The sequence below is a fragment of the Xiphophorus maculatus genome, chromosome 10 (assembly GCF_002775205.1).
Source record: "Xiphophorus maculatus strain JP 163 A chromosome 10, X_maculatus-5.0-male, whole genome shotgun sequence".
Taxonomy (NCBI): Eukaryota; Metazoa; Chordata; class Actinopteri; order Cyprinodontiformes; family Poeciliidae; genus Xiphophorus; species Xiphophorus maculatus.
The window spans coordinates 11,279,087-11,304,954 of record NC_036452.1 but is presented as its reverse complement, the minus strand read 5'-3'; the positions used below and the strand labels follow the sequence as shown (position 1 = coordinate 11,304,954).

At 41.3% G+C, this 25,868-nt stretch overlaps 1 protein-coding gene across 2 annotated transcripts in view; it reads right to left on the bottom strand.

The window, feature by feature from the left end:
* ctbp2 (C-terminal binding protein 2) overlaps positions 1 to 25,868 on the bottom strand; it is a 138,968-nt gene that overhangs the window by 79,112 nt on the left and 33,988 nt on the right. For both annotated transcript variants that reach the window (XM_023340962.1, XM_023340964.1), the window contains exon 2: positions 15,661 to 15,873. In XM_023340962.1, the coding sequence (XP_023196730.1) occupies positions 15,661 to 15,718 (58 nt within the window). In that variant the 5' untranslated portion in view covers positions 15,719 to 15,873. The remainder of the gene's footprint in view (positions 1 to 15,660; positions 15,874 to 25,868) is intronic.

The window sequence follows — 25,868 nt, the reverse complement described above, 5'->3', positions numbered from 1 at the left end:
AAAATAGAATGACAGCAACGTCTCTTACATACTAAAAACAAGCGGCGTATTAAAAAAAACTATCTCAAAAGGCAAAGTACATTTGAAGGATGGCTGCTGAACACTACCTCATATTTATGTATTTTGAGAGGACTCTACAACAAAGTGGGCATATCATTTAAAATTTCACCACAACCCAGCAAAACAACCATGAAAGCATAGAAAATTTGACCACCAACTTAATTAAAAACAAGCATCCTAAAAAAAACTGAGTGGTGCTTGTTTGAAATGTTTCAAGTTGGTGATGAGACACAATCCCCTCTGGCAAATGACACAACTCTGGTGCAATACATGTATAAATAGTTGCATAATTTGGAGAGGAACCTCTCAGAGCAAAGCAGCTTAACTTGTCAGAGTCATCTTACATGCTGCTCCTCCAAAAAACAATGTCAGTGTGATTTCAATTTTGCATACCACAAATTTATCCTAAGAGTAGAATCACCGGGTGCAAATTATTGTCATCAACAAACAATATGGATTTAGATATTAAAGCTTAAGATTTTAGAAAATAAGTAATGAAAATGTGAGGTTTCACATTACTTGTATCGGGTGCGGTGGTCATGGTTGAGACTATAACAGGTGGACCGGTGCGACGTCCAACCAGCTTGTTGTTGGTGGTAGTTTGCCCTTGGAGAGTGGTGTTGGAGGTAGAAGGAACGATGGTGCTCTCAGGAGCAGCACTGATCCCTTTCCGGAGAAGCTGTGGGCTGTGGAGGGGGCTCGCTGCTGCAATGGGAGAAGCCGGGGGAAGGTTTGGGGCTCTCTTCATCAGCTCCATGGGGGAATAGGAGCCAGAGAAGGTTTTGGGCGCCGTTCCGGGAGTGCCAGGGGCTGGTGGGGGTTGCTGTCCAAGCGCAGACATGGCAAGACCGGTGTGGGGATTGTACATAGAGAGAGGTCTTGCCTGAGGCACTACATTGTTGTATCCTCCAGGGCTAACTGGGAAAGCTCCAGTTGCCAGTGGCCTTGCCCCGGGGTAGGTGGTGGTCTCGAGGAGATGCTGAGAAGGAGCACTGCTTGGCCTTCGGCCGAGAAACTCCCCCATTCTCGGAGATACGGTCTGAATAGTAGTGGAGGGTTGCTGCATCAGACTGGTGTCCATCGTCAGCCCCTGTGGCTGCATATAGAGGTCATTGCGATGGCTAAAGCTGTTAGACCGGGTACGTGTCGCAGCGCCGCCTGTTTTACATCCCATCACCAGGCGGGACAAAACACGGGCTTGGGCCAAGTTCGGAGCCACAGACCGAACATCGTGATCCTCCATCATCGTCAGTGTGGCCGTGGAATCGAAGCCGTGTTGCAGCAGCAGAGTGATGGTGCTCTCAGCCAAGCCTTCGGCTCGCAGGAAAGCCAAAAAGGTAGGGTCTACCATCTTCTTGGGGTCTGCAGCGCTGGGATGGACTGGAGGCAGGCTGGAAGGCATTCCAGCTGTGGCGGCCACCATGACTGAGGCAGGGTCATAGTTGGGGTCATAGGGCAGCCTCTGGGAGGCCACAGCTCCATAGGCTCGTGGGAGAACTCCGTCCATCACCTGAGATACTGGGTCCACCACTGAGCCGATGCCAGTTGGCTGGCGAGGTTCCAGGGGCAAGCTGGTGATGCTGTTATAAACCTGATGTGCAGGTAGAGACGGCGGTTCAGAGGCGTAAATGGGAAGAGGGGGCTGGACCCCGTAGATAGCGGCTGGAGTAAAAGAACTGCCACCAATACGCTGGACGTCTGGGATCATCTTAGATCCCAGAGCTTCCCGGTACAAACGGCTCAGCTCGTGAAGAGGAGGGGGCGGAAGTGGCGGGGGAGGAGGGAGAGGAGGAGGAGGCACGGATGTAGGTGCAGAAGCAGAGGCCAATATAGAAGGTGTGGCTCTTGCCTGTCCTTGATCCCACGCAGGCCTCACCCCTCCATAATGCGAGGCTGATCTGGTGAGTGAGTGCTGGTTATCCCTGTAAAATCCAGACTCTTCAGGTGGCTGACCAGATAAGGAAGCGTCAGCCAGGTAGTAATCTTGAGCTGGTACTGAGGTCCGGCCTGCCATGGCTTGCCTCAGGTAGAGGTTACTGCTCAGATCAGGAACAGAGCCCTTCCTCAGGAGCTGCTGTCCATGAAGACCTTGATGCTGTTTCTCAGCCAGGTCAAGCTGATGAAGAAAACCAGTTGTGCTGTCTCTACCACTCAGCAGCAGAGAACTCCTTCGCCCCTCGATGGTACCGCAGTAGAAACAACGACTTGCCGGCCTGTCGTTCTGGCCCTCGCTCCACGCAGCAACCTGCTGGCCCAGAGAGCCACCAAAATGCGACTGCTCGCTCAAGTCAGGCATCAGTAAAGACAATAATGAGGATAGCTACAAAAGCGGAAAATAGAGCCGAGTATTGGGTTTCAAACTCTCCAGTTACACTGACCCCCCCAATCATAAGGGAGACGTGGGGAGGAGAGAAAGACAGGTGAAGCAGCAGGTACCCTCTTACCTGATCTGCAGGCGTACACCCCCTCCCTCCCTTCACTCTTAAGTCTGAGCTATCATGTAGCTCCCTGCTGGCAGCCTGTCTAAATAATTCAGCCCTGGAAACATTAGAAATCCATGGAGAGAGACATACAACATGATAGAAAAAGAACACACACGCAGGCATACTGGCAGAAAAATAACACACCTTCAGAGTGAGGCTCTACTCCATTCTGCTGGGATCATGCTTGTGCTGGGCATCCCACACTAAGACTGAGGGTAAGAAATTGGGGTAAAAACACATGCTGGACAATGACAACAGACTGGAGGAGGGGACGAGATGTACTAATCCAACGGGGGCTGATGCATGCATGCTATTGGCAGGGACTGTCCTCTCGTTTACTGCGCTCACCACGAGGGGATTAGCGTCAAACTAAAACCTGCTTAAATCCACTGCTCCTGTGACATCACTTGGTCTAGATAGTGCATGTAGCCAGCAGTCTGCAGAGGCCCAGGGGTGTGTTCAGGGAGCGTAAAACTACACTGTTTATGGTGTTTGTTGCTCACCTCTCTGCTGGCCTGCAGCCCATATCCCTGTGGGATTGACTGGATCTTACCCAAGAGGCAGAGGAGGACAAAAGGGGGGTGACATTCTGCACATCCCCAGAGAGATGGGGAGGGATATGCAACAAAGTCGACTCCCACAAGTACTTCTGAGGCTTACACTTAATCTGATAGCTGTTAGAAGAAAACCAGGACATGCTCCACTTCAACCATGAAGAATACAGAGCCTCCTCTACTGGGCAAATGCATTTACAAAACATGCATACTCCCAAAGTTTCCATACCGACTGGTGTATAGTCCAATGTTAACAAGGATTCAAGTATTATTTTTATTTTAATAAGGGATTGAAGTTTATAAAAATAACTTCATTCATTTACTCATGAAACCCAAAAATATATAAAAGGAAATGAAAAAACAGCTAAAAGACAATATGGAATATCTTACACACTCACTTGGAAAAGTGCTAACTTTAGTTAGCCAGTGGATTCTTATCAATAAGCCTCAATAAAAAGGCTAAGCCGCAAATGGTTATTAGTAATAAAAAAAGAAAAGAAACTGGTGGTTTACAGAATGCTGCATGTAAGCAAACTCTGGCAAGCTGAATGGAAGGAAAGGGTGTGGGAGAAAACTGCGCACTAGTAAAACCAACTCCAGTAATTAACATTGAGTCTGACTTATTTTGTGAGATTTTAAACCCAAAGTTAGCGAAACATGATGCGCGAGTTTGTACGTTTATTTTTGTCCAAATTTACTCAAACAGATAACAGCATTAAGTCTTTTATAATTTAATGTTTAAGAAAAGATTTGGAGATACAATTAAGTACACGCATAAGGTCTCAGTTCAAAAATAAATATCCAGCAAAAAGCCATGACTGCTGCTGTACAAAAAAACCCTCTAATTGTTTGTATTCTCTTATAAATAAAACTCAGATCCCGAGGTCCTGAAAAAGTAGTCTTTATTTCAGCATGAGTAATATAAAAGTCAGTTGGAACCAATGATTTAGCGAGCATAACAGCTTGACAGGTAACAAGGAAATCAATGCAAATGAGACATAAAACAAGAATGCAATAATAGTGTGTGCAATAATGTCTGCGGTGAATACAGATGTAATTTTATATACAGACATGAAAAACCAACATTTTAATAAGTACAACATATGGATGGTCATAGCAAAATTATTGACAATATTGCTAAAAGGTTGACACAGGGCTTAGATTTATTTCAGAAATATTCCATAAATGGTATTACAAGATTGACTTGTTCCGCTCTCAGAGCACAAACTTTATGCAACTTTCGTGCTACATACCAAACACACCAGATGTGCAAACATTGCTTATCTGGCATGCCACCATTGAGAGGTAACTGCCAGTGTTTATGTGCTGTGACAAGAGATATTGGAACGGTTTTAGAAGGAGAAGGAAGGATTCTATAACTAAAGGTAGAACGAAAGCGACAAAGGAGATAAGGTGACTGAGCCTTTTGACTTACGTTAATCAGCAACACTGCAAAGACATCATGTACATACAAATAATGCGTACGATTTACAGTTTAAGACTGTTAAAAATATCGTTAAGAAGTTACTGAGATATAGATAGAGCTGATCTGAGAAATTAGCTGATTCAAAACTCAACAGTCTACACCTTTTCTTCAACAGGTTCAAGTGACAAGAACTCTTATTGCTTAAGAATACACATTTTGGACCATTTCATACTCAACGTAGGGATAGACACTTCCTGTTCCAACAGGACTGTGCACAAGCACACAAAGCATAACTATGTCAATGAGTAAATTCAGTGTGGAAAAACTTGACTGGTTTGCACAATAAAACACCTTTCAAATGAAAAACAATGAACCATCTCATCCAACAAAAGTGTCTGAGCCCACAAATGCCCTCATAGAAAAAACTGCAAACAGCTTTGACCTTCTGCATTTGCATATCAACCTGGAAAAGTAGAACTAAACAATGCTAGGCTCCTCAAAGCAGGGAGGCAAGTCTCCACTAGAGCGACATCAGGCCAGGAAGATGATAGAGCACACTATTAGCCAAAAACAGAGACATGTTTCATACTTGTTTTTCAGTTGGAATCCTTCAGGACAGAGTTATTTCAAGTCTCTTGACAACAAATAACTTTTATTCCATCTCCAATTAGCAGATCTTTTATTGAATTTATGAATTATTTTAACATATTTAAATCTAAATGTGCATTTTATCACCACAATGCTGCGGGCTTAGTTTTAACTATTGCTGGCACTTAGTACTGCACATTCAATAACTATATACAATTTGTGTCTATGATTTTCATTGGCTGTGTATGAAATCTATGAAGTCTTGCTTGTGTTGCTGTAAACAAAAAATGCCCTTGAAGAGATAATAAGGTTTTCCTGTTATGGCCACAAAGAGGGTGCCAACATCATATTAAACTGTAATATGAATGGGTTGTCATTCATATGGTAAATATGCAATCTGTCGATTTCCAGCTATAAATGCAATAGAAGCCCAGTATTGTTCAAGAAATTCCATTACCTAATAATTAGAGTAGCACAGCTTATCAAACCGCCATTACATATTAATGTGTGTAATATAGTAATTTCAAAGGACTGGGTAGTATTTTGATGGTTTATGACATTTTGGGTGCTACTCATTTGAACTCTGACTGCAATGTATTAGCCATTTGAATGGACCTGCACTGTCCTTTATGCTCACACCTGATGCAACATTCACCTGATCTTAGTGAACAACATGCAAAACCTCAAAGAGAGGAGCCGACATCAAGATGATGTAAAACAAAGAAAGTAGTGGAGGAATTGTAGGTTAACGTTTCAACAATAACGCTGCAATGACCTGTTTTTCAGACAACATGCAGCTCTAGTAACAATGACATAATATCAGAAATAGTGAAATTTCTGTGAAATAATTCCACACTGGAATTAAAGAAGTAGTAAAAACAAAAAACAGATAGAAGGATTTTATTTTTTCTTCAGCCCCTTGCAGTTATTGGATGAATGTTTCCTTTCATTAGACACATAACAGCTTCCCTGTAGTAATTTCTCTGCACTATATCCTCGCAGGTCTGAGTCTCAGTGTCCCCGTTCCCACACCACAAAAGACACCATTAATCACTATGTTGTTTCTCTACAGCAATCATAGACAATAGCTTTTCTTAATAAGCCCCTTCCAGGGCAGTGTGTCACTCAGATGCCCACTTCCTGACAAAACATTATTAATTATAAACAGCACAAGTATGGTTAGGCCTGTGTTGGTACAACTGTTGCAAGGACATTGGATATATACCCTCATCAAGCAACTTACCATATTTCCCCACAATATATAAGCAGGAGTTGGATTACTAAATCCATCTCCTCTGTATTCGCTGACACGCCTTAGGGCTGCTCCGTAATTCGGAGAACAGTTTATCCAACAATCACCAAGCAACAGGGATCCATAATCTTTTTTGGCTTTTTAGTTTAAAAAAAGCCAAACCAAGAAAATCCAAAATGCACTGTGGCTGTATTTGGTTAAAACATCAAAATTAACGTCATAACCGAAGGTGCTCACACACAAACAGACGTTCAGTTCTGTCAAAGACTTTTAGGTGCAATGTGCTAAACAGACGTCCAGGAACATTCGTCGCTTCAGAGCAATCTGGCCATCTTTCTAGGGCACCAGAAGCTAACGGCAGGACTTGGCAGCCCGCGCAGAACAGAGATAGCTACCGAATGATTTAGATTGTGGCGACCCTACAACTGCTGATACATTAAACTTTCATGGGGACTTCATAAATTAAAGCTGCGGCTGCAAGAACTCCAACATTCCACTCAATTACTGTGATTGTACAGTATATTAAAGTTTTAACAAGCCTCTGAGCCTTTCCTCACCAGAACACAAGCGGCAGGGAGGAAAGAGGGGGTGGCGGGGGACGGCAAAACACATGGTACCAATTCTGGTTCGATGGCCTTCGGAGGGTTTATGTGCATCTGCTGTGTTATCGAGACTGTGCCCGTCTCTGCAGAGTGTGACGCAGCACGTCGCACATTTGCACAACTAGAAGGAAGAGCACGAACCGCTGCGGGGTGAGACCTCTCGAAGACTCGGCGAAGCAAGCGAGTGGAGCCTCGTCTTTCATTTTTGGGGGGCCCGCATCTTGGGCTCGCGTGCAGCCCCGCGCTCAGCCCGCCGATCATTACCGAGCCAGCGGCCCATACTGCATCGCAGATGGGGCGGACAGAAGGGAGAGGCGACAGCCCGCTTGCTTTTTGGAGGGATGAGGAGTGTGCAGCTGAGTGAGAGAAGAGGGAGGGAACGAGTGTATTAGAGAGGGGAAAGGATGGAGAGAAAAATGTGATTTTCCTGTCAAAGGTGGAAAAAGGGTAAATTGTATAGTTAGATGAAAGCAGGCTACGCTCAGCTCAGCTGGGGTTTTAGGCAGATATATAAAGTGGTTCAGCTGTCGAGGACTGAAAAATCTAATATGACGTTCATGGATTTTTCCTGTGGTGTTAATGGTTTGTAAAAGGTCTGTATTTCCTCCAGCACTTTTTATTTAAAAAAAAAGGCTTAAGATGCTGTAAAGCATCCTAATAAAGTCACTATAATGCCTACTGCTTTGTCCGATTTAGAAATATACTAAATTGTAACCACAAATCAAAAGATTAACTCAGCAGTACTGGCTAATGAAAAAAAAAATACTAACTATATTTTGAACATATTGTTTTTAATTAAAAGTTGGAACACTCTAATCAAAAAATATTACACAGTTTATAACAATTAAAGCCACCTTAAGTGAGAAAAACATATCCATTCACTTAGGACATGCTAATCAGATCTAACAAGAGGTGGACGCCAAAATGCAACCTTAATAATTTGGTTGGGATGGAGTCTGACAGATAAATTATGTTTTCTAGATTAGTGCTGTCCAGTTTGAGTACTCTACGCGAAGTGTCCTACGTGTTTTACACGTTTCTGATTTAACATAGCTGATGTAAATGATGGAATTACCTCCTAAACATGTCATCAAGTAAAACACATGCAGGATACCATCTCTCAAACTATTATATTTGACACTTCCAAAAGTATAACCACAGATCAGGTCCTGTAGTTCTTTTACTGCCTCACTTGGTCAGAGGCTACAAAAATGTATAAAAAGAGCAATTAAATCCTTTATGGTCATTAGCTTGGCAGCAGGACAAAAAAGAAACCTAGCTATGTTCTTTTTTTCCTTTACTAATCATAAATATGCAAATCTAGAGTCCATGCAGGGAAAGGATGTCATGAAGTTAAGTTAACATTTACGGTGTAGTTTAGATCAGGAGTGTCAAACTCCAGTTCTTGAGAGCAGACTTCAAAAAGTCTGCAGCACATCTGCAGTTGAGGAGTCCGATACGCCTCAACTGACAAGCTGTACATTCTCCTGAGCATGCAGTCCAGTTGATATTTGATTGATGTGTGTTGAATTGAAGGTTGCAGGACACTGGCACTCAGGGACTGGACTCTAACTCTAAGTAAAGATCAGATTAATCTGCTCCTAAACTCCCTGTTCCCTGTTCCTAAACCAGGCAACCAAGTCTCCATAGTGGGGATATTGTCATAAATTTAGTGTAAAATAAAGTTATTTTTGTTTACAGAGAAAAGAAATTCTGCAAAGTCCACAGGAGTGAAAGGAATAGAAGATGGCTCAACTACATCCTAGTTTTTCTAAATTGCTCTAAGGTGACCTGTGATTGTTTCTATTACTAACAATTACTAATACTCTACTAATAATGAATTAATAAACTGTTCAAACTTTGAGGGTTTTCTTTTTTGGTTGAGCTGGGAGCTAACAGCTTCTCCTTCCCTAAACAACCTGAGAGACCCATCTTGTGGCCTTTAAAAAGAAGTTTCTTTGTTTCATGACATAAAACCTTTACTTATGGAAACATCAGAAAATGTCTCAGTTTGGACAGAGCACTGACCAATAAACAACATCTAAAGGCTTCTTCAACGAGAGCACCTGCCTAAACTTAGCACAGCTACAGACTGAAGGTGTCAATCAAGTAACTGAGATAAATGCTAAAATGACATTATATTCATTTTAAAAACCCATGTAGCAATAATGACATAATATAAAATAGAATAAGCTGATTTCTCCCAGCAGAGCTTTGATTGGTTTCAAGATGTTCAATATTAATGTTGGAGCTCTGAAACGTAAAATTATTTGCGTAATAACTCCTCTCTCGTTCAGAATCTGATACAGATAAATTATATTCCTAATTATACCAGCATAAAGTGCCATCATGTTGCACACTACGAATAAAATGCAGCCGTTGATTAAAACATTATCTGACAAGATTAGTGCAGCTCCAATCTAACCCAGAGGGAGGGAATATTGCAGTCTATGAGCAAAACAACAATCTCAGCAAAGAGAATAAAATCAAAAAATTGGTTTAGGAGCAGAACTGTCCCTGCCTCGCTCTCAGCCCTGTCGTTGCAGAATGATAAACATTGGATCAGCTCAAATTAAGATGGGAACATGAAAGGACCTGAGGCTGAAAGGAACAGGGGCCGTGGCAGATCACTCCTCATCTCTTCAGACGACAGAAATGAATCTCCTTCCCCCTGAGAGACAGAGGGAGACAGATAGCTGCTCTCTGTTCCTCATAACGCTCATGCTTCCCAGCAGCAGCTTTGATTGAGCCAACTAGCATCTTTTGATAAAAAGCATTCCCAACCAGCTCCATGCTTCCTTATTTGCAGACAGGCCAGATTATGTTAAATACATATCAAGGACTTTAATGGCTTAATCGGCCTTGTCATCTACCCACCGGGCATCCGTAGATACTTCATTTGTGATCCCACAGCCTTAATGAACAATTTGGATGATGGTATAATTCAAATAAATAAAAACCTCTCTTTGCATAAAATGAGAGCTGAGTTTTATTTTTTTGGGAAGCATATGATTCAAAGAAAACGGCGGATCGTTTTTTTCCTGTGGAAAAATACGGAAAGAAGACAGCAAGAATTATACGGCTTTATCTCCTCTGTAGATGTTTGCCAGCCATGAGCCTGTTTAAACTGGGAACCTGGATTAAGATGAGTGACTCCCTTGTCTTGTGAGGATTCTACCTGCGAGGGAAAGCAAAAGAAGAAGCTCCCTTTATTTGTGTTTCCCCCCTATGCTCTGAGACAATCACCATGGCAGCCTTATCACGCCGCAACATGCAATCAGTGGGACAACTCTGCCTGGTCACTGGCTCATGAACAAACCACAAGCTGTTTATTTGTTTTTACACCCTCACCAAGGTGGCTGGAGGACAGATTCTCTGATCCTTTATGACGACCATCTGGAGAGCTGTGGGTACTTGTGTTTGCGTATTCCAGCATCATAGTGAGGCTTTACATTTCAGACCCTGTTCGCATGAAAAGTGTGCAAGTCGTTGTGACATCTCTTTATTTTTTCTCTTGGAAATTAAGCTGTCCCATTCCTTCACAGATACAGCAACACAATGGAAAAATTCTGACTAGACAAATCTATTGTTCTGCAGAAAAAAATTTTCTCTTGAAAAAATACACAATGCTGAAAAAAAAATCTAAATGAAAAAATAATACACTTTCAACTGCAACTATAATTGTTAAAACTGTTTCAAAGGCACAGTCCATTCTTTGGCATAAAGGACTGCTAGGGAATCATTATGTAAGGAAAATGATATGAATGCATATAGCTATACCAACCTCAACATACATTTCAGTTGTAATTGCTGATTTTTTATGAATAATGAATGAATCTAACTTAGCTGCTTGATTTGCAACAGATCTGTGTTAAACTGACAGCACAACAACTCACCCAGCCAATAGCTCACAACAAATCTACACTAATTGTCTCACGCACCAAACGTTTTGTAATTTAAACAAATGTCACGCAAACGCTGTATTCTGTTATCAGACTCATAAAATTAGTCCATTAAAAAGAGCACAAAAAGGCAGTGTAACTACAACTTCTTTTTTTTTCCTTTTTTTTTTTCTCTCCGAAGAGTTTTTGCGGCGCTAGTGGCTCGTATTTTTTCTACAGTAGGCAGACAGGAAGGAGGGTGAGGAGAAGACATGCGGCAAAGGTCGTCGGGACTGGGAGCTGAACCCGCGACGCCCGCATCGAGGACCAAGGCCTCCAAACGTGGGGCGCGCTAACCCCCCGTGCCACCACAGCACGCCCCGTAACTAGTACTTCTAATGTTTTGTCCCACCTACTGTGTCTCATATTTGCATTAGGTACAGCTTTCAGCTTTATGCTAGAAGCTCTAAAATGTTTCCTAAAGCTACTTTCACACACCAGGACTTGATGAGCAGTTAAATTTTTTTCCGTGGTCGTTCATTTAATTAAATGCGACCACAATCAGATTTCTGTGTGAACGGTTTACGACCCAAAAGCAACCCATGTGTGCAGGAAAACGTAGACGTCAAAACAGCACCGCAATGTTTGCAGAAGTAGTAATGAATGCCTTTGGATCAATTTTCTAGTTATTCAGCAATGAGAGGAGAGTACTGTCACAAGATAATAACAAGATGAAGAAAGCTAATTAAAAAAGCACAACTTTTACAAGCTGCTTGAGATTCTTCCTGATAAGCTTCCCCGTACTTAGTAGTTGTGTGTTCTAATTTAGAGGATATGGATTGCAGTTTTGAATTCAGAGTTATATTCATAGTCAAATCACAAACTTTTGCCTGCAACGGCAGAGCACCACCAGCTGCTAAGGTCTCTCTGAGCTCAGAGCAGACAAACTGTCGTTCCCACAGGAATCACTAAACTGTCTCAGGTGTTTAATACATACAAATTCAGCAGCTGGACTTTAACAGCCCATCTAATCAAGAAGGATCCCCCCGATTAAATGTAAACAGCTGCGCTATGAAATATTAAAGCTTTTATAACTGCCAAATAACTGAAATAACTGCCTCATAATGTTGAAATCTGACATGGAGTGGACTCTTTCTACCTGAATATAATACTGTTGTTTATACAAATATGACATAAAATTAATCATACTAACCCATAATAAGTATGATTAAGTCAAGTATTAATACTTTTCATTTGGAACATAAAAATTAGTCTGGGGAGTGTCTGTGAAAACTGGTTGTGAACTGTTGCTACAGAAACTTTGACTGGACCATTCAAACACATAAACATACCCATTCAATGGTAGCTCTGGCTGTATGCTTAGGGTTGTTGCCTTAAATCTTTTTTGTCCTCCAACATGTTGTCTTCCAGTTTTACCCCATATTCAGTTTCATCTATCCTCTCCTCAGTTCTGACCAGCTTCACTGTCCCTGCTGAAGCAAAGCCCTCCTACAGCTTGATGCTCCAACCCCAGTGGGAGTCGTGTGCTCAGGTTAACGTGCTGTGTTAGTTTGATTTGCATTTTGGTATAATAATCCTTCAATGCGTTTATCCGTCTAGTCCAGGGCTTGCAGGAAAAACTCATGGCTTTCTTTTCACTAGTCTTGATGTGTATTCAGTTCAATTCAATCATATATACAGTCCAATTGATAACAGTTATCAATCAGTGTACTAAGTTCAGTTCATGATGCAAATTAGTTTAAAACGTTTTCTATCAAAGGAAGCAGCAGATTGCATCAAGTCACTGACCTGCTGCATTCATTCTTCCAGCCTACTACATAGCACTGGATTTTATTTAGGAGTGTCAGAGTGAATAGGATATTATATTGATTTATATGAGCAAAATCCGACAGCCAAGTATCATTTCCTTCCTCTTTGCAATTATACAGTAGGTTGCGTTGGTCTACATCACATAGACTCCAGATAAAATACGAACCAGCACTCAGTATGACAGCTGAATATTATTCTGCAGTGTTTGTAGGGGAATCATAATGTTTCAAGGACCAGTTTATGAGCCTTTAGAGGAAGTGTGGCTTATGCCCTTCCTTTCAAGTGCACAATGCTGAGGTGCTTGCATCATGTACCAAAACAAATATGCTGGCACTGGGGGTAATGGTGCATAAAGCTTCATTTTCCAGCACCGCAGTCATGTCTGCCTCCTCCCTGCACCGGCTCCAGGAGGGCCCAGCAGCTTAACAAGCCTCTCGGGGACCCAGACGGCAGAGTGGAGATGATTTTACCTCAGGACTCCGTCTGACTGACACACACACACACACAAACACACCCGTATATGCAAGGTGGAGGCAAACAAGTGGGTTTGAAAATGTACATTCGCCAAGCTTTAAACTTCACCCACAGGAAGGCACATAGAATCTGCCGCCTGGACTGACTTTGTAACAATGTGCACAGCAGAATGTTGGGGGAGGGAGGGTCTGCACTCCTATTCCATGTCTAGGTCCCCACTGCTCTTCAATCCACAACCTAAAGCCTAAATAAAAATTGGTGCAGTTAACAGTCATAACAGAAATGAAAGTGTTTCAGCCCCTGCAGTAGTCGAACCTCAGTTCAAATGTTGAGAGCTTCTCCAAAACAATAAGTCACATAAGAGATACTCCTACACAAACAGCCCACAGGTCAAACTGAGAGGGTCAGAGTGAGGCAGAGATCTCAGTTTCATCTCTGGATAGCTGCAGAGGTCAACAATCATGCACTGATTTCTGCAGCACAGCAGACTTATGCTGTGTGCCAGGAGGAAATTATTGAAATAAGTAAATATTCCTCACTAATGGATGATAAAAATGTGTTAATAAGACCGAGGATAGTTGAAGCAAAATGAGGATTTATTATGCAGTCAGTGAAAATAATGTTTGGATATCCTTGTTAAAAAGCTAGAAACAATTATAAGGTGAAGGGTGGGTGGGTAGGTGGATGGATGGATGGATGGATCTACTTAAAACAGGTAAGAGGAACATATTTTATAGTTTTTAGTCAAGTTTTTAATTAGTTAAAATACCTGAGAAATTAAAGCAAAAAAGAAAAAGCATACTTTCAGGAAAGTTTTGTCAACAGAGAAGTTAAACTTCTAAAAGCTGAATATTCCTAGAACCATCTAAAGAAAAACTCCCCTGAATCATCACCATATATTCATTTGCACATTTGCAAGTTAAAATACAACCATGAGGTTACAAAGAGGAAAGGTATGTGTGAGGAGCAAAGCAAAAGGAAAAAGGAGGAGAATTTCTCCAAAGCGAGTAAAACAGGCTTACTGCTTCTGATTTTGCCAGCAGCTCAGTGAACACGGGAAGAACGGAAGAGAAGTCTAATTAAATTTCACATTGTTTCTATGGAAAAAGAATAATGATCGCTACCCAGTTTTTCTTTTTTTTGTAAGAATCAGCAATACTTGTACCCTCTGATTTTGGGAAAAAAACTTAAATGATGCAATTTGGCAAAACATTTGAATAGATTTTATTTTACAAGTACTAATGTGCCCATCGTTAGCTACCAGTTTAAAGACTAAAGAAAATATAGTTTACTGACTTTTGAATAACAGTTTGATAATGATATTAAAATATGACAGCAATAACTTTGCATTGACAAAACTTAAAGCCTCACCAACTTAATCAGCAGAGTTCCACAGAAGCTGGTGACCTCCAGAGAGCAGCAAAGAAATACTACTGTAGGTCATAACTACATTGAGAAAATTTGCCACCAACAACATAAATAATAGAGAAATAAATCTGTGCAGTCTTTGAAAGTAGTTAAGCAACATACATGTGGCAACTAAAGATGTACAGTTAGCTTTTCAGCCTTAACACAAAGTGGGTGTTAAGGAATTGTGCTAATGAACGCAAATATGTTATTTTGAGACATTTTAAGCAAAGATAAAGAATCAACACCTTTTAATGTTTTTAATACTTTTCAAGTGTTTATTATGACGAATATTATTTTTTTGTCATTCTACTCTGTAAAATAACCTATTGAGGAATCTGGATTAATCAGCTTCCTAGCTTTACTTCAAGAAAAAAAAACATGTTGGGTGGCAGAATCATTCTCACAGCAGGATGCTGTGAATGCGGTATTATTTTGAGTTTCCACACCATAACATGCCCTGGTCAAATGATAAAGTTTGTGTTTCTTACAAGTGAGTGTTAACCATAAAGCAGGGGTGGGCACTCCTGGTCCTCGAGGGCCGGTGTCCTGCAACTTTTAGATGCATCTCTACTTCAACACACCTGAGTCAAATAATGAGGTCGTTAACAGGACTCTGGAGAACTTAACTGCACTTAGGAGGAGATTCAGCTGTTGGATTCAGGTGTGTTGGACCAGGGAGACATCTAAGAGTTGCAGGACACCGGCCCTCGAGGACCAGGAGTGCCCACCCCTGCATAAGAGCCTTCTTTCAGCCAGCTGACTGGTAGTATGCAGCAAGTGCTGGGAAGACAGTGCTTCGATGCTCATACAGCCAAAGAGAACTTTGGTCACTCCAGCCATTTATGTCAGTAAACCAAAGGTATGATTTGATGGAAAATTCTTACAGACTTGACTTTTTAAAACCACAGTCCACTTTGATAACTAACTGGCACACACCTTCTACTGAAAGAAACCCAATGAAAATAATCAAGAAATACCATTTCTGATTTTAAAAAATGATTTAATGCACAAAAGCAATTCTTAAAACAATAGTTTATTGAAAAGTTTCCCTAAAATAATCTCGAAAAGCGTGAGGAGTGATAATGAGGAGGTCTCTTTACCTTCGCAGATCCGGTCCAGTCGCTGTCTCTTCACTTTATGTTTGTCAGTCAGGGACATGGCGTCAAACACTGCTCGGCACGGCGTGCTGGTGGGGACCTCTCCTCCGTCTCCTCCTCCTCCTTCTCCTCCTCAGCCACAAACACTGACAAGGTTCAGACTCCTAGTGCACAGTCAGCGCTGTTCCCCGGGGCATTCCGCCTCGGCACATACACCTACAAACACAAGGAGGCTTGGGTAAACACAGACACGCGGTGTAAAAAAATGCACATTATTGTCGTAAACGCACAGCAAAATGCTGACTTGGAAGGCACTAAAGAGACCTCGACAACAAAGTCGCTCTGCCTCTTGCTCAGAAGGAGCTCCAGGCAGCAGATGCTGAAAAATCCCTTAATCACACACGTACATTCTCACACACAGTGGTGACAAAGTGCTTTGTTTGCTCTAAAAGTGACAAAACTTTGATGCTCTAAGCGCTCCAAATTTCTTCAATTTGGCAAACACATCTGCAGCATCATCTGACTCACCATGTTTTTCATCACGTGCAGCAACATCTCAAGTACATTTTTTGAAAAAACATTGTAGGTTTTTTACTAAAAGCTCATTCATGTGACATATATTGAATTAATTCAATGTGAAGGAGGTGGGCAAGACTTAAGCTTGACAAAATAAGGCTGTCCCATAACATGACATGTAATTGCACATTCAGCCCAATAGAGGGTACTTAAAATCAACTCAGAGGGAATACCATAGTATCTGTGGATTTCTAGAAATGTATCTCCATAAATGAGAATACCATTGAAAAGCTAGCTTCTTTCAGTAATTCTATGCAAGTTACACTCGTGCATAATAAAGCCAATATAGATTAGACACAGAGAGAGATATTTAGTTTATATTATTTTAGATGAGTTTCTCAGTAACATACCATCAAATTTGATGACTATTTGGTAATATATCAGAGTGAAAGGTGTGGAACACGCATCACCTTTTTATTCACTTTATTGTGTCTTTTTTCCATCACATAAAATCCCAAAATATATTAATGCTTTTGGTTGGAAGGTGAGAAAAATGGATAAAGTACACAAAGTATGAATAGTTTTTTTTTTTTTTAAGAACTGCATTTTCTTGAAAAATAGTCATAAAGGAACTAAAAAAAGAAAAAAAAAATGATTTTGTCAAGAGGAAGCTGGTTTATAAAGTTACTTTCAAATCCACTAAACAATGCAAGAGGTGGCCTCAGCATGTTAACGGCTGCAGCTCGACCTCACCATGCTATTTGATTCATTTCAGCCGTCTTTCAGTCCCTCCTCCTTGCTTTTCAACTGTCCATCTTTCTGCAGAGCTGCTGCCTCTGAGGTCTCTCACAGAGAGTCATCAATCACCGGGCTGTCTTCCAGATACATGGGCGTGCGTATGTGTGAGACATGAAAACGAGTTGAAGTGGGTGGAAGGTGGAAAAAGTGCTCATGTGCACAGAGGCCCACTTCTCATGGACTTCCTCTCTTCTGTACTCCATTTACTTTTTACTAGCAATGAGCAGAATGGTCGTGAGACTCAAACATCTCATCCCATCATCGTTCAACAATTCACACTTCAAGTAATCTAGTCAAAGTGTGAAACAAGAATACGAGCAAAAGTCTGTAGTGCAGCCAAACACATTTTAAAAGGGTATTCAAAGTTGCATGCTAAATCCAAACACAAAGGTCATACACATGAATCCTAATATTTAGGAGGCATTAGAAGTCAAATGATTGATAAAGCTCTCAGCCCGTGTGGCCCCTGGCTCCCTGAAAGAGAAATGTTTGTCCACGGGATGGTAAGACAATAAATGTGGAAATCCATATTTGTTATGATTGAGTCTGTGAAGCATAATCATGCTTCGCAGTGAAGCCATCCATGGGAGACAAACTCTTCCCAACATCGGTAAATGCACAGAGACTGCTGTCAGGGTGTTAGAGGTGCAACACAGCCCAACAGAGAAACAAAACTATCAGAATTTTGCAATGCAAAGAAATGGGACCAACATTAATCATTTAGCACCTTATTCCACCGTTTATGTGATCAGATAAAATCTCCTATACTCCCCAGAGTTGAAAGAAGCACTTTCAGGTCAAACATCTAGTCTTCTTCCTTCAGGAAAAAATGTGTCATGGTGTGATTAAACCAAACCTAAACTTTTTTTGACATATGAAAGGTAACATATTGACAAAACAACACAGAACATCAGCAGAAGAACAACAAACCCACAGTACAGCAGGGTGGTGGCAGCATCATAATCTGGGGGAACTTTTGCCCAAGCAGAACTCTGATTTTTGTCACCACGATGACCTTATTGTTGCTAAGCAAACTGATAGCACTGGTTACAGAAGACTTTCTAAATTACTGAAGAGTACAGTGAAAACTATCAGGAACTTAATGTGACAAGTGGAAAAAACCATATTACACCATAAATTTGACCATGACACAGTGATCCCTGCTAGACTTCAGACAGAGTAGTGAAGAAAATTATGAGTTGTTCATTTCTATACTTGGCACACTTGTGGGAAGTTTCAGAAAAACCTGAATTTACCAGATACAATTACTCACAGAAAACAATTAATCCACTATTCTAGGTTAGGTCCTTATCGATCTATATTAAAATCAGAACGTCGGAAATATTCTCTTTTGTTTGAAAAACAGAAATGTGTTGGTGATAAAAGCCAAAGTGGATGCTGTGGATAGGTTTGGGTGGCTGAATAATTAAAAAGGTCATGCTACCTGCCTGCTGCGTGTCGTTTCACACATGCAGACAACCCCTCCCCCCACACACACAGTTCCTCTAAGAGAAGAGCAATGCTCACTGGGGCAAGGACTGAGAAGAGACATCATCTTGGAGAGTAATCATTTTCCCCTCAAACACACAGAGTAGTTTGTGAACTAATTGGGTGAATCCATAATTAATTTGCTGACATTAAGCCTTGGGGTTTGCTCCGGTAAGATTTGGCTTTCCAAGGACGTGGAGAACAACCAGTGAAGCCCTGAAGCTCAGAACTGAAAGGGAATCTCTTGTTCTGAGGCTTCACAGAGAATACGTTTGACATTTCCACATCTAACAGCTACACATTTCCACACTTGTCAGTTATTTCCCCAAAACTGTAGGGAATCCTTTATTGGAATTATTTTTACAAGGAAACATTTGAGTGACAGATAAATCCAGAAAATCAATGTGTTTTCAATACATTTCAAAACATGACAAGCGATACTTCTCACCGGGACTTTTCTCCTATTCTCAGGGGAGAGAAGTATCACATCCAGAAAGATATGAAGACAGAGCTTTACTGCACTGATAAGTCTTTTAGACATAATCTTAAAATATGAGAAGCACTAGCACAAGGAAAGCCACAGAGGACAGTCGTTTTCAATTTTTCAGAAAATAAGAACATTTACAGATTCTAACCATGTTCACGTCAATATTTATTTAGTGGTTGGAATGGAAAGCTTTTAACAACTGTGGTTTCTTTCAATACAACATCATAAGCTGAATCACTGTGTAAATGTTTAAAGATTAAAATGATGAAAAACCTACTTTAGTATGGCTGCTCTTCATTTTATTCTGCTGCATCAAATAATCTTTTACATCCAATCAACTCTCAAGGGGCAAACAAAATAACGGTAAAACCACAGGGAAACCATAGAGATTTTAGTTCAATCTTAAAAAAAAACTGTAAGATTGACTGAATATGAACAAATCTTTTGAGATAAACCTTTTGTACATAAATTACATTGACGAGAGGTTTTAGAGTACATACAATAGAGCTTCAATGTCTCACATTTGGTATTTTATGTGACGTGGAAGAAAAACAATTAATGCTTTCAAATTTATCTGCAAATATATAGCTGGATATTGGTCTGCATTTTGCTTCCCTGTGTCAATATTTCGTAGAACCACCTTTCACTCCGTTTATATAGAGTGAAGGGTATGTCTTCACCAGCTTTAGTGGATTTCTTTCCAATTAATCTCTGGAAAGTACCAGAAGCTCAGTTAGATTATTGTCTGGATAGCGTCTCAGAAGATCACCTTTTGAGTCTTGCTCCAGATTCTCAATTAGGTTTAGGTCTGGGTTTTGTTAGCAAAGGAGCATATATTGATCTGAATCCATCATAACTCTGGATTATGTTTAGGAAGGTGATTTTTTGTTTCAGTTTTAAGTCTTTTGCTGTCTCAAACAAGTTTTCTTCCAGAATCATTTTGTTTTTAGTAATCTCCATCTTCGCATCAACATTGACTAGCTCTAGTTGAAGAAATGCATAAATGTATTATCCTGGATACAGAACAATAGGTGTTCTCCCCCCCTAAGGATCTATGGATGTCTGCAGTGCCTCCTGATACCCCATAGGTCTTTCGGTGACTACTCTGATGGTTTTTGATAAGGGTCAAATTGGCATTTGCCCAGAGCAGCACTTGGCACAAGGTGCTGCTCTGGGCACTAACTAACAAATTGAAACTAACAAAAAGTGCAATGAATCTAAAAAAAACTATATATGACAGCAAACACATCATCAGTAGAAGTTGAGAGGATAACATAGCCCAGCGCTGCAGAAGAAAAATTTCCCTTCACTGAGTTGAAATAATTTTTCATAAGAAAAAATGGCTTGAACTTAATGGTATGCTTAGTTTGAGATTATCATAAGATTTTTTTGTCTTTAAACCATCTTCTAGGTTATCTTTTATTTTCTTTATCTTGAGATTTTTACATTTCAGCATCTGCATTTTAAGCACTATTTCAGTAATTCAGCTTCAAATACAGAACTTTACATTGACTAGATTGTTAATAAATCATTTACATGTCAATATTACATTAATTGGAGTATTTTTTTTAAAAAGTGAACTGTAAAACTGCAACGTTAATGCAGTGTGCTCAAAAATTTGGGTGCATCTAACTTTTATGCTGGTGTTACTTACTTTTTTTCTCAGGCACATGTAGAGGAAAAAGTTAGTCTAAACCCCTGTGGCCAGTGAGTTTAGGTGGACAGCCATGTCTTGGTACATTTGAATTTCAGCTTTTTTGAATGAAAAGTTCAACTGGTGTGAATACTTTAAAAGTCATGTACAGTGACCGGTTTTCATTTTACTGGCTAAACTAAAATAATGTAACTCCATTAAAAAAGCTTTGATTACATCCTTATATAGAGTTCTAAATACAACTTATTTTCTCTCCCAGCCTGTGCTACAGCCTCTCCGAGTTTAGATAACATATCTGCATGCGAGTTCTTTGCAGATTCCTGCCAAAACTTGCTCACAAATCGAGCTGGATCACTTTCTGCAGTTATTTCTCCTGACTTAATTTCCCACTGGAGCTTGACAAGAAAATTGTGAGAAGAGGCAACTGTTAACGTTATCTGACAGTGTGAAGCAGGGATACGCTGAGCAATCTCCAGCCCTCTTACCGCTGATTCCAATCAAACGCCGGTGCTCAGCGAGCCTCTTTAGGGATTCAGACATGAGAACCTCCTCAAAGAGAAAGCTGAACTTTTCACTGGGACTCAACACTTTCACCCTCAGGGGGACTCTTCACTGAGAGGAGAAAACACCTCTATTCCCTCAATTTCCTACAGAAATAACAAACATGTCTCGATGACAACACTGTTTACAGGACTCACATTGAAAACCATGATTACTCCCTTGTTATTTTCTTCAGAACAGTGTCTGTTTTCTTTCCACTAGAGACCAATTTGAACAATAGAGCCTATTTTTCCGTTTTAGATGCTGGAGTTCCTCCAGTGGTAAATCTGTCAGTGCTCGGCCAAAACAAAGAAAGAGAAAACAGGAAAGTGCGGACACCCTGTAGCAACAAACGGACTCTACTATTAATATCGGCTTTCGTGCCTCAATCCTCAGCACCTCAGGCACAGAAGAGAGTGATTTCCCTGAACTGAACACGGCACGTGACAGCGTAGGCAGGTGACAGTTCGACACAATTATATTTAGCCCCGGCAACTGCACAACTGTGGCACTAGGGGTGTCAGTGATGAAGATTTTGTGTAAAGTAGCCCAGATTGTGCCATAGTGACTCACAGAGCTCATAGAGAAAGCACTGTTCAATCCAGCATCTAATAATTGGAAAGACCATGACGAAGCAACAAACCCAGACATGACCGTACACCTAAACTGAGAAGATGGATATTTATCAAAGATGCAACCAAGAGGACCAAGTTAACTCTGGAGGAGCTGCAGAGACCCACAGCTCAGATGTGAGACTTTGTAAACAAATAGTCAGGTAGGCTCCGTTTGATCAGGGACCAAAATTTCAACATTTGTTACATTTTCAGATGGCGCAGTTCGTTTTCATACTGCACAGTGTCAAACGAATCAAACTCTTTGAATATGAGAACTGTTCACTCTCTAGCCAGTGGTGGCGCTACATCAAGAACTGCTGCAGGAATCTACATGACAGCCTCTTAAGAAGACATGAGCACACCTTACTTCTTCATGACACAAAAAACGAGTGGCATCAGATTTTAGAGGTTGTACAATTTCTCTTTTGTCCTTGTAAAATAAAAACAAACAAAAAAAAATAATGGTGCACATTGATTTCTGAAAAAAATAAAAACCTAGGAGAAGGACAATTCTTGGTTATAGACCACGAGCCGCCATTTCTTCCACTAGCAATAGACTTGCTTGATTGTTTCGGTTGTATTTACTCAGAATGCCCTGCACTTTAGTTTGCTTCCTGCCTTTGGTCTCTAGTCCAGCAGAATCTGGTCAGACTTGATTGGAAAATGGACAAAGTTAAAGACAATGAATGAAGAAAATCTGTTATATTCACCTCCTACATGAAGGTCAAGGTTTACCAAAAACACACATCTTTTGCATAGTTCTACATCAAAGGATGTAGAACTATGATGTTCTTTTTTTGATTTTTATTTGTAGGAAAATGTAAGGACCATGTTTCTTCTTTCCACTTCATATTTTCCTAAATATTGTGTTGGTCTATCACAGGGGTGGGCACTCCTGGTCCTCGAGGGCCGGTGTCCTGCAACTTTTAGATGCATCTCTACTTCAACACACCTGAGTCAAATAATGAGGTCGTTAACAGGACTCTGGAGAACTTGACTGCACTTAGGAGGAGATTCAGCTGTTGGATTCAGGTGTGTTGGACCAGGGAGACATCTAAGAGTTGCAGGACACCGGCCCTCGAGGACCGGGAGTGCCCACCCCTGGTCTATCACATAAAATCCCAAGTGAACCCACTAAAGTTTAAGACTGTGGCATGTAAAATTGTAAAATTTTAAAGGAGTACAAACAGATTTACAAAGCACTGCATCTATTAAAACCTTGCTTCTTAAAGTTCAGCTCGATGAGGTTATCTGTTTCTTTCACAGACTAGAACTGGAAACACTTCCCAGTTACAGGAAAGCGCCTGCAGCGTGCCAACCTGGTGAGCAGAGGGAAGGCGGGTGAAATAAGAACTGCTCTCATCACCAGCTTGGTGTCAGCGAGAGGCCAGGCTTCGGCTGAGACGGCCTGCTCGAGTCCAGCCGGCTCTGCCCTGTTCCCTCTGGGTCTCTTCCAGGAAAAGCCGGCATGATTCAGAGCTTCCCAGTCCAAGGAGAGAGAGGTGGCTTCGACAATCCCCTCTACCCTCAGAATGCACCCACCAACACATGCAGACTACAGACGCGCACATCACTCAGCTTTCTCCCAGCGGACAGTGAGACGGCCAACTCTGTGCTGTACTCAAGCTTACTTTGGGAGGAGGCCAAGCCAAACGACATGTTGATAAAGTCCAGAACAGGGTGGTGTAGAGACAGAACACAAAGACAGGGCATGAGCATCATGCCGTAACACCCCACACAAGACAGGAATTCACAGAGCCAGGAGGATCACTGATGGATCATTTCACTTCAACTTTTTTCTTTTTCTTTTGCAAGTTCTGGCAAACAGATCTAGAGGGAATGATAGCTGAAAGTTAGTTGTTAGCATAAGAGGAAATTACATCATCATAAAATAAGGTCACAGAGAGGAACAAATGTGGAGTAGAACTACAAAAACAGGTTTTAAACAAATTTATATCTTGGAGGTAAAACAATAATCACTAGTCCTGTCAACTATGTACAGGTGGACGGGAATATCACAACATTCCAGCACAATCTTCATGGCCAAATTATCTTCCTTTCAGGACCCAAATCATCTAGGTTGTCAGTTAATTTCTGACAAACCTTTCAAGTTTATGTGCAAATGTTTAATACTGTGAACCCCTGGGGAAAACGGCCCCCTGCAAATAGCTAGAGACCTTTCTTACTCCTTACTTTAAGAGTTCATACACAAAATATACCTTAAAACACATTAAAACACACAAGCTAAAATCCAAAGTTTTCCTTGCCTCTGCTCTTTGGTGTACAGAAGAGACAGAAAGGTAGGAGCCCCGATAATCTACACTAAGACACCCGCTGCTCTGAAACTTCGATTTAAGCTAATGCTCACCAAGGAGAAAAGAATTGAGGAGATGGATGATTCTTCCATTCGTATCTATACCTGGAAAATTCAATTAAACTCCATAAGTTTCTAAACTTTTCCTAAAGGCAGCAAAAAAAGTAACTTTCTTTGTGTCCATCATGAGTGTCACGATACACAATTTCACTCGCATTTCTGTCCTCCTTTACGTCATGTTATCCTGTCTATTACAGGTAAAATTGTGCCCCCCACTATACAAGAGTTTTTCTTTAAAAGCAGCATTGGTTGTGTTTTATTTCAGCTCCCAGAGCAGTTTTACTGGATGTATTTGTTAGGCCTTTTCATCTGAGCCCCTTCTGATGGGATTGCAACATCAGCTTGGCCTCTCTTCCTCTCTTTACCTCATCCTATCATCTCACTGATGTGCACAGCTCCAGGAGACAAGGACTGAAACATGCACACACATACAGTATATACATATGCAAACACGCATACACAGACAATTAGTACTGGCCCAACCTCGCAGCAGAAAGATAAATGATGCAGGGTCTCAGCAGGCTTCCGCGCGAAGCTGTACTCCTTGTCCGCCGTATGTAGAACAGCTCTCTGGAGGGCAGCTAGCCCCAACAGCGAGAAGACATGTGGCAAATATGAGGCTGAGGGGGGCCTCGAAGTGCTCTGGCTTGTGTTAAAATATGGCCACAAAGATCCCCTAACTCCCTAATCGGAGCTGGCCTGACAAGCAGGAGGAGCGGGAGGAGGTGGGGAGTTCATGGTTAACAAAGCTGTGCAGGATTTCATGTCATCCCACTTAGACTCCATTAACCATCTGCTTTACCTGTCTTCTACACAAGATGCAGCGAGGAACACATGTTTTCAGTAAGAAACAAAAATGACAGCAGTCGATGGTGTGATTGTACCGACCACAACTTGTTGGGCTGGAATTCACAAAAAGTTTCTGTCCTACCATCACAAACATTTGCAGCTTGCTGTAAACTCGTAGGACTCGTAAGACGGACCTGTTCCTCAACAAACATCTCCAGCTGAGTGTGAATGGAATAAAGAATAATTTAGTGGGAAAGCCATTAAGAACTATGGAGGATCTGAGATGCTGTTGGCTCGATTCTCTACCAAAGACCTTGGGAAAGTTGGTAGATTCCGAACTGCTTCAAGTTTAGGAAATTACCTTCCAGCTAAGTTCCCAGACCTAAAACTTACAGAAAACCAGTGAGGGGAGTTGACGTTTAGCAGAAGCTTCCAGAGTAACAAGCTCTGAAGCTTGTAAACATTGGTTGTACAAAGTATTAAACACTGAGGTGTATGTGGACATATAGTATAGTGTAAAAACAACTGTAAAATTTTCAGTGTGAATTTATGCAACTACAATAGAAGACGCTTTTTACTCCTCTTTACCATGGATGCAAATAATTGTGGGCCATATCACAGCTGGAACATGGTTTCAGCAGGAGGCAGGGCAAGCAGAGCCCCTCAGCCCCTCTGGTGTAGTAAATCAAGAGGCTAAGCTGCATTGTCTGCAACAACATGACAATCCTTTTAACACTTGACACACAACGGTAACAAGGCTTTCCCCTCACCAGCGCCTGCTGACATGTTATATACGGCTCCCACTCCTCACTAACTTTTTCACAACATGTCAATTCTTTCAATCCACACTCACACACACGCCTGAACACGCCCGCACTCTAAATCAGGCTCCAATGCCAGCAGGAAGGTGCAGATAGCAGGAGCCCAACAATCAGCTGCAAGATGTGCAAA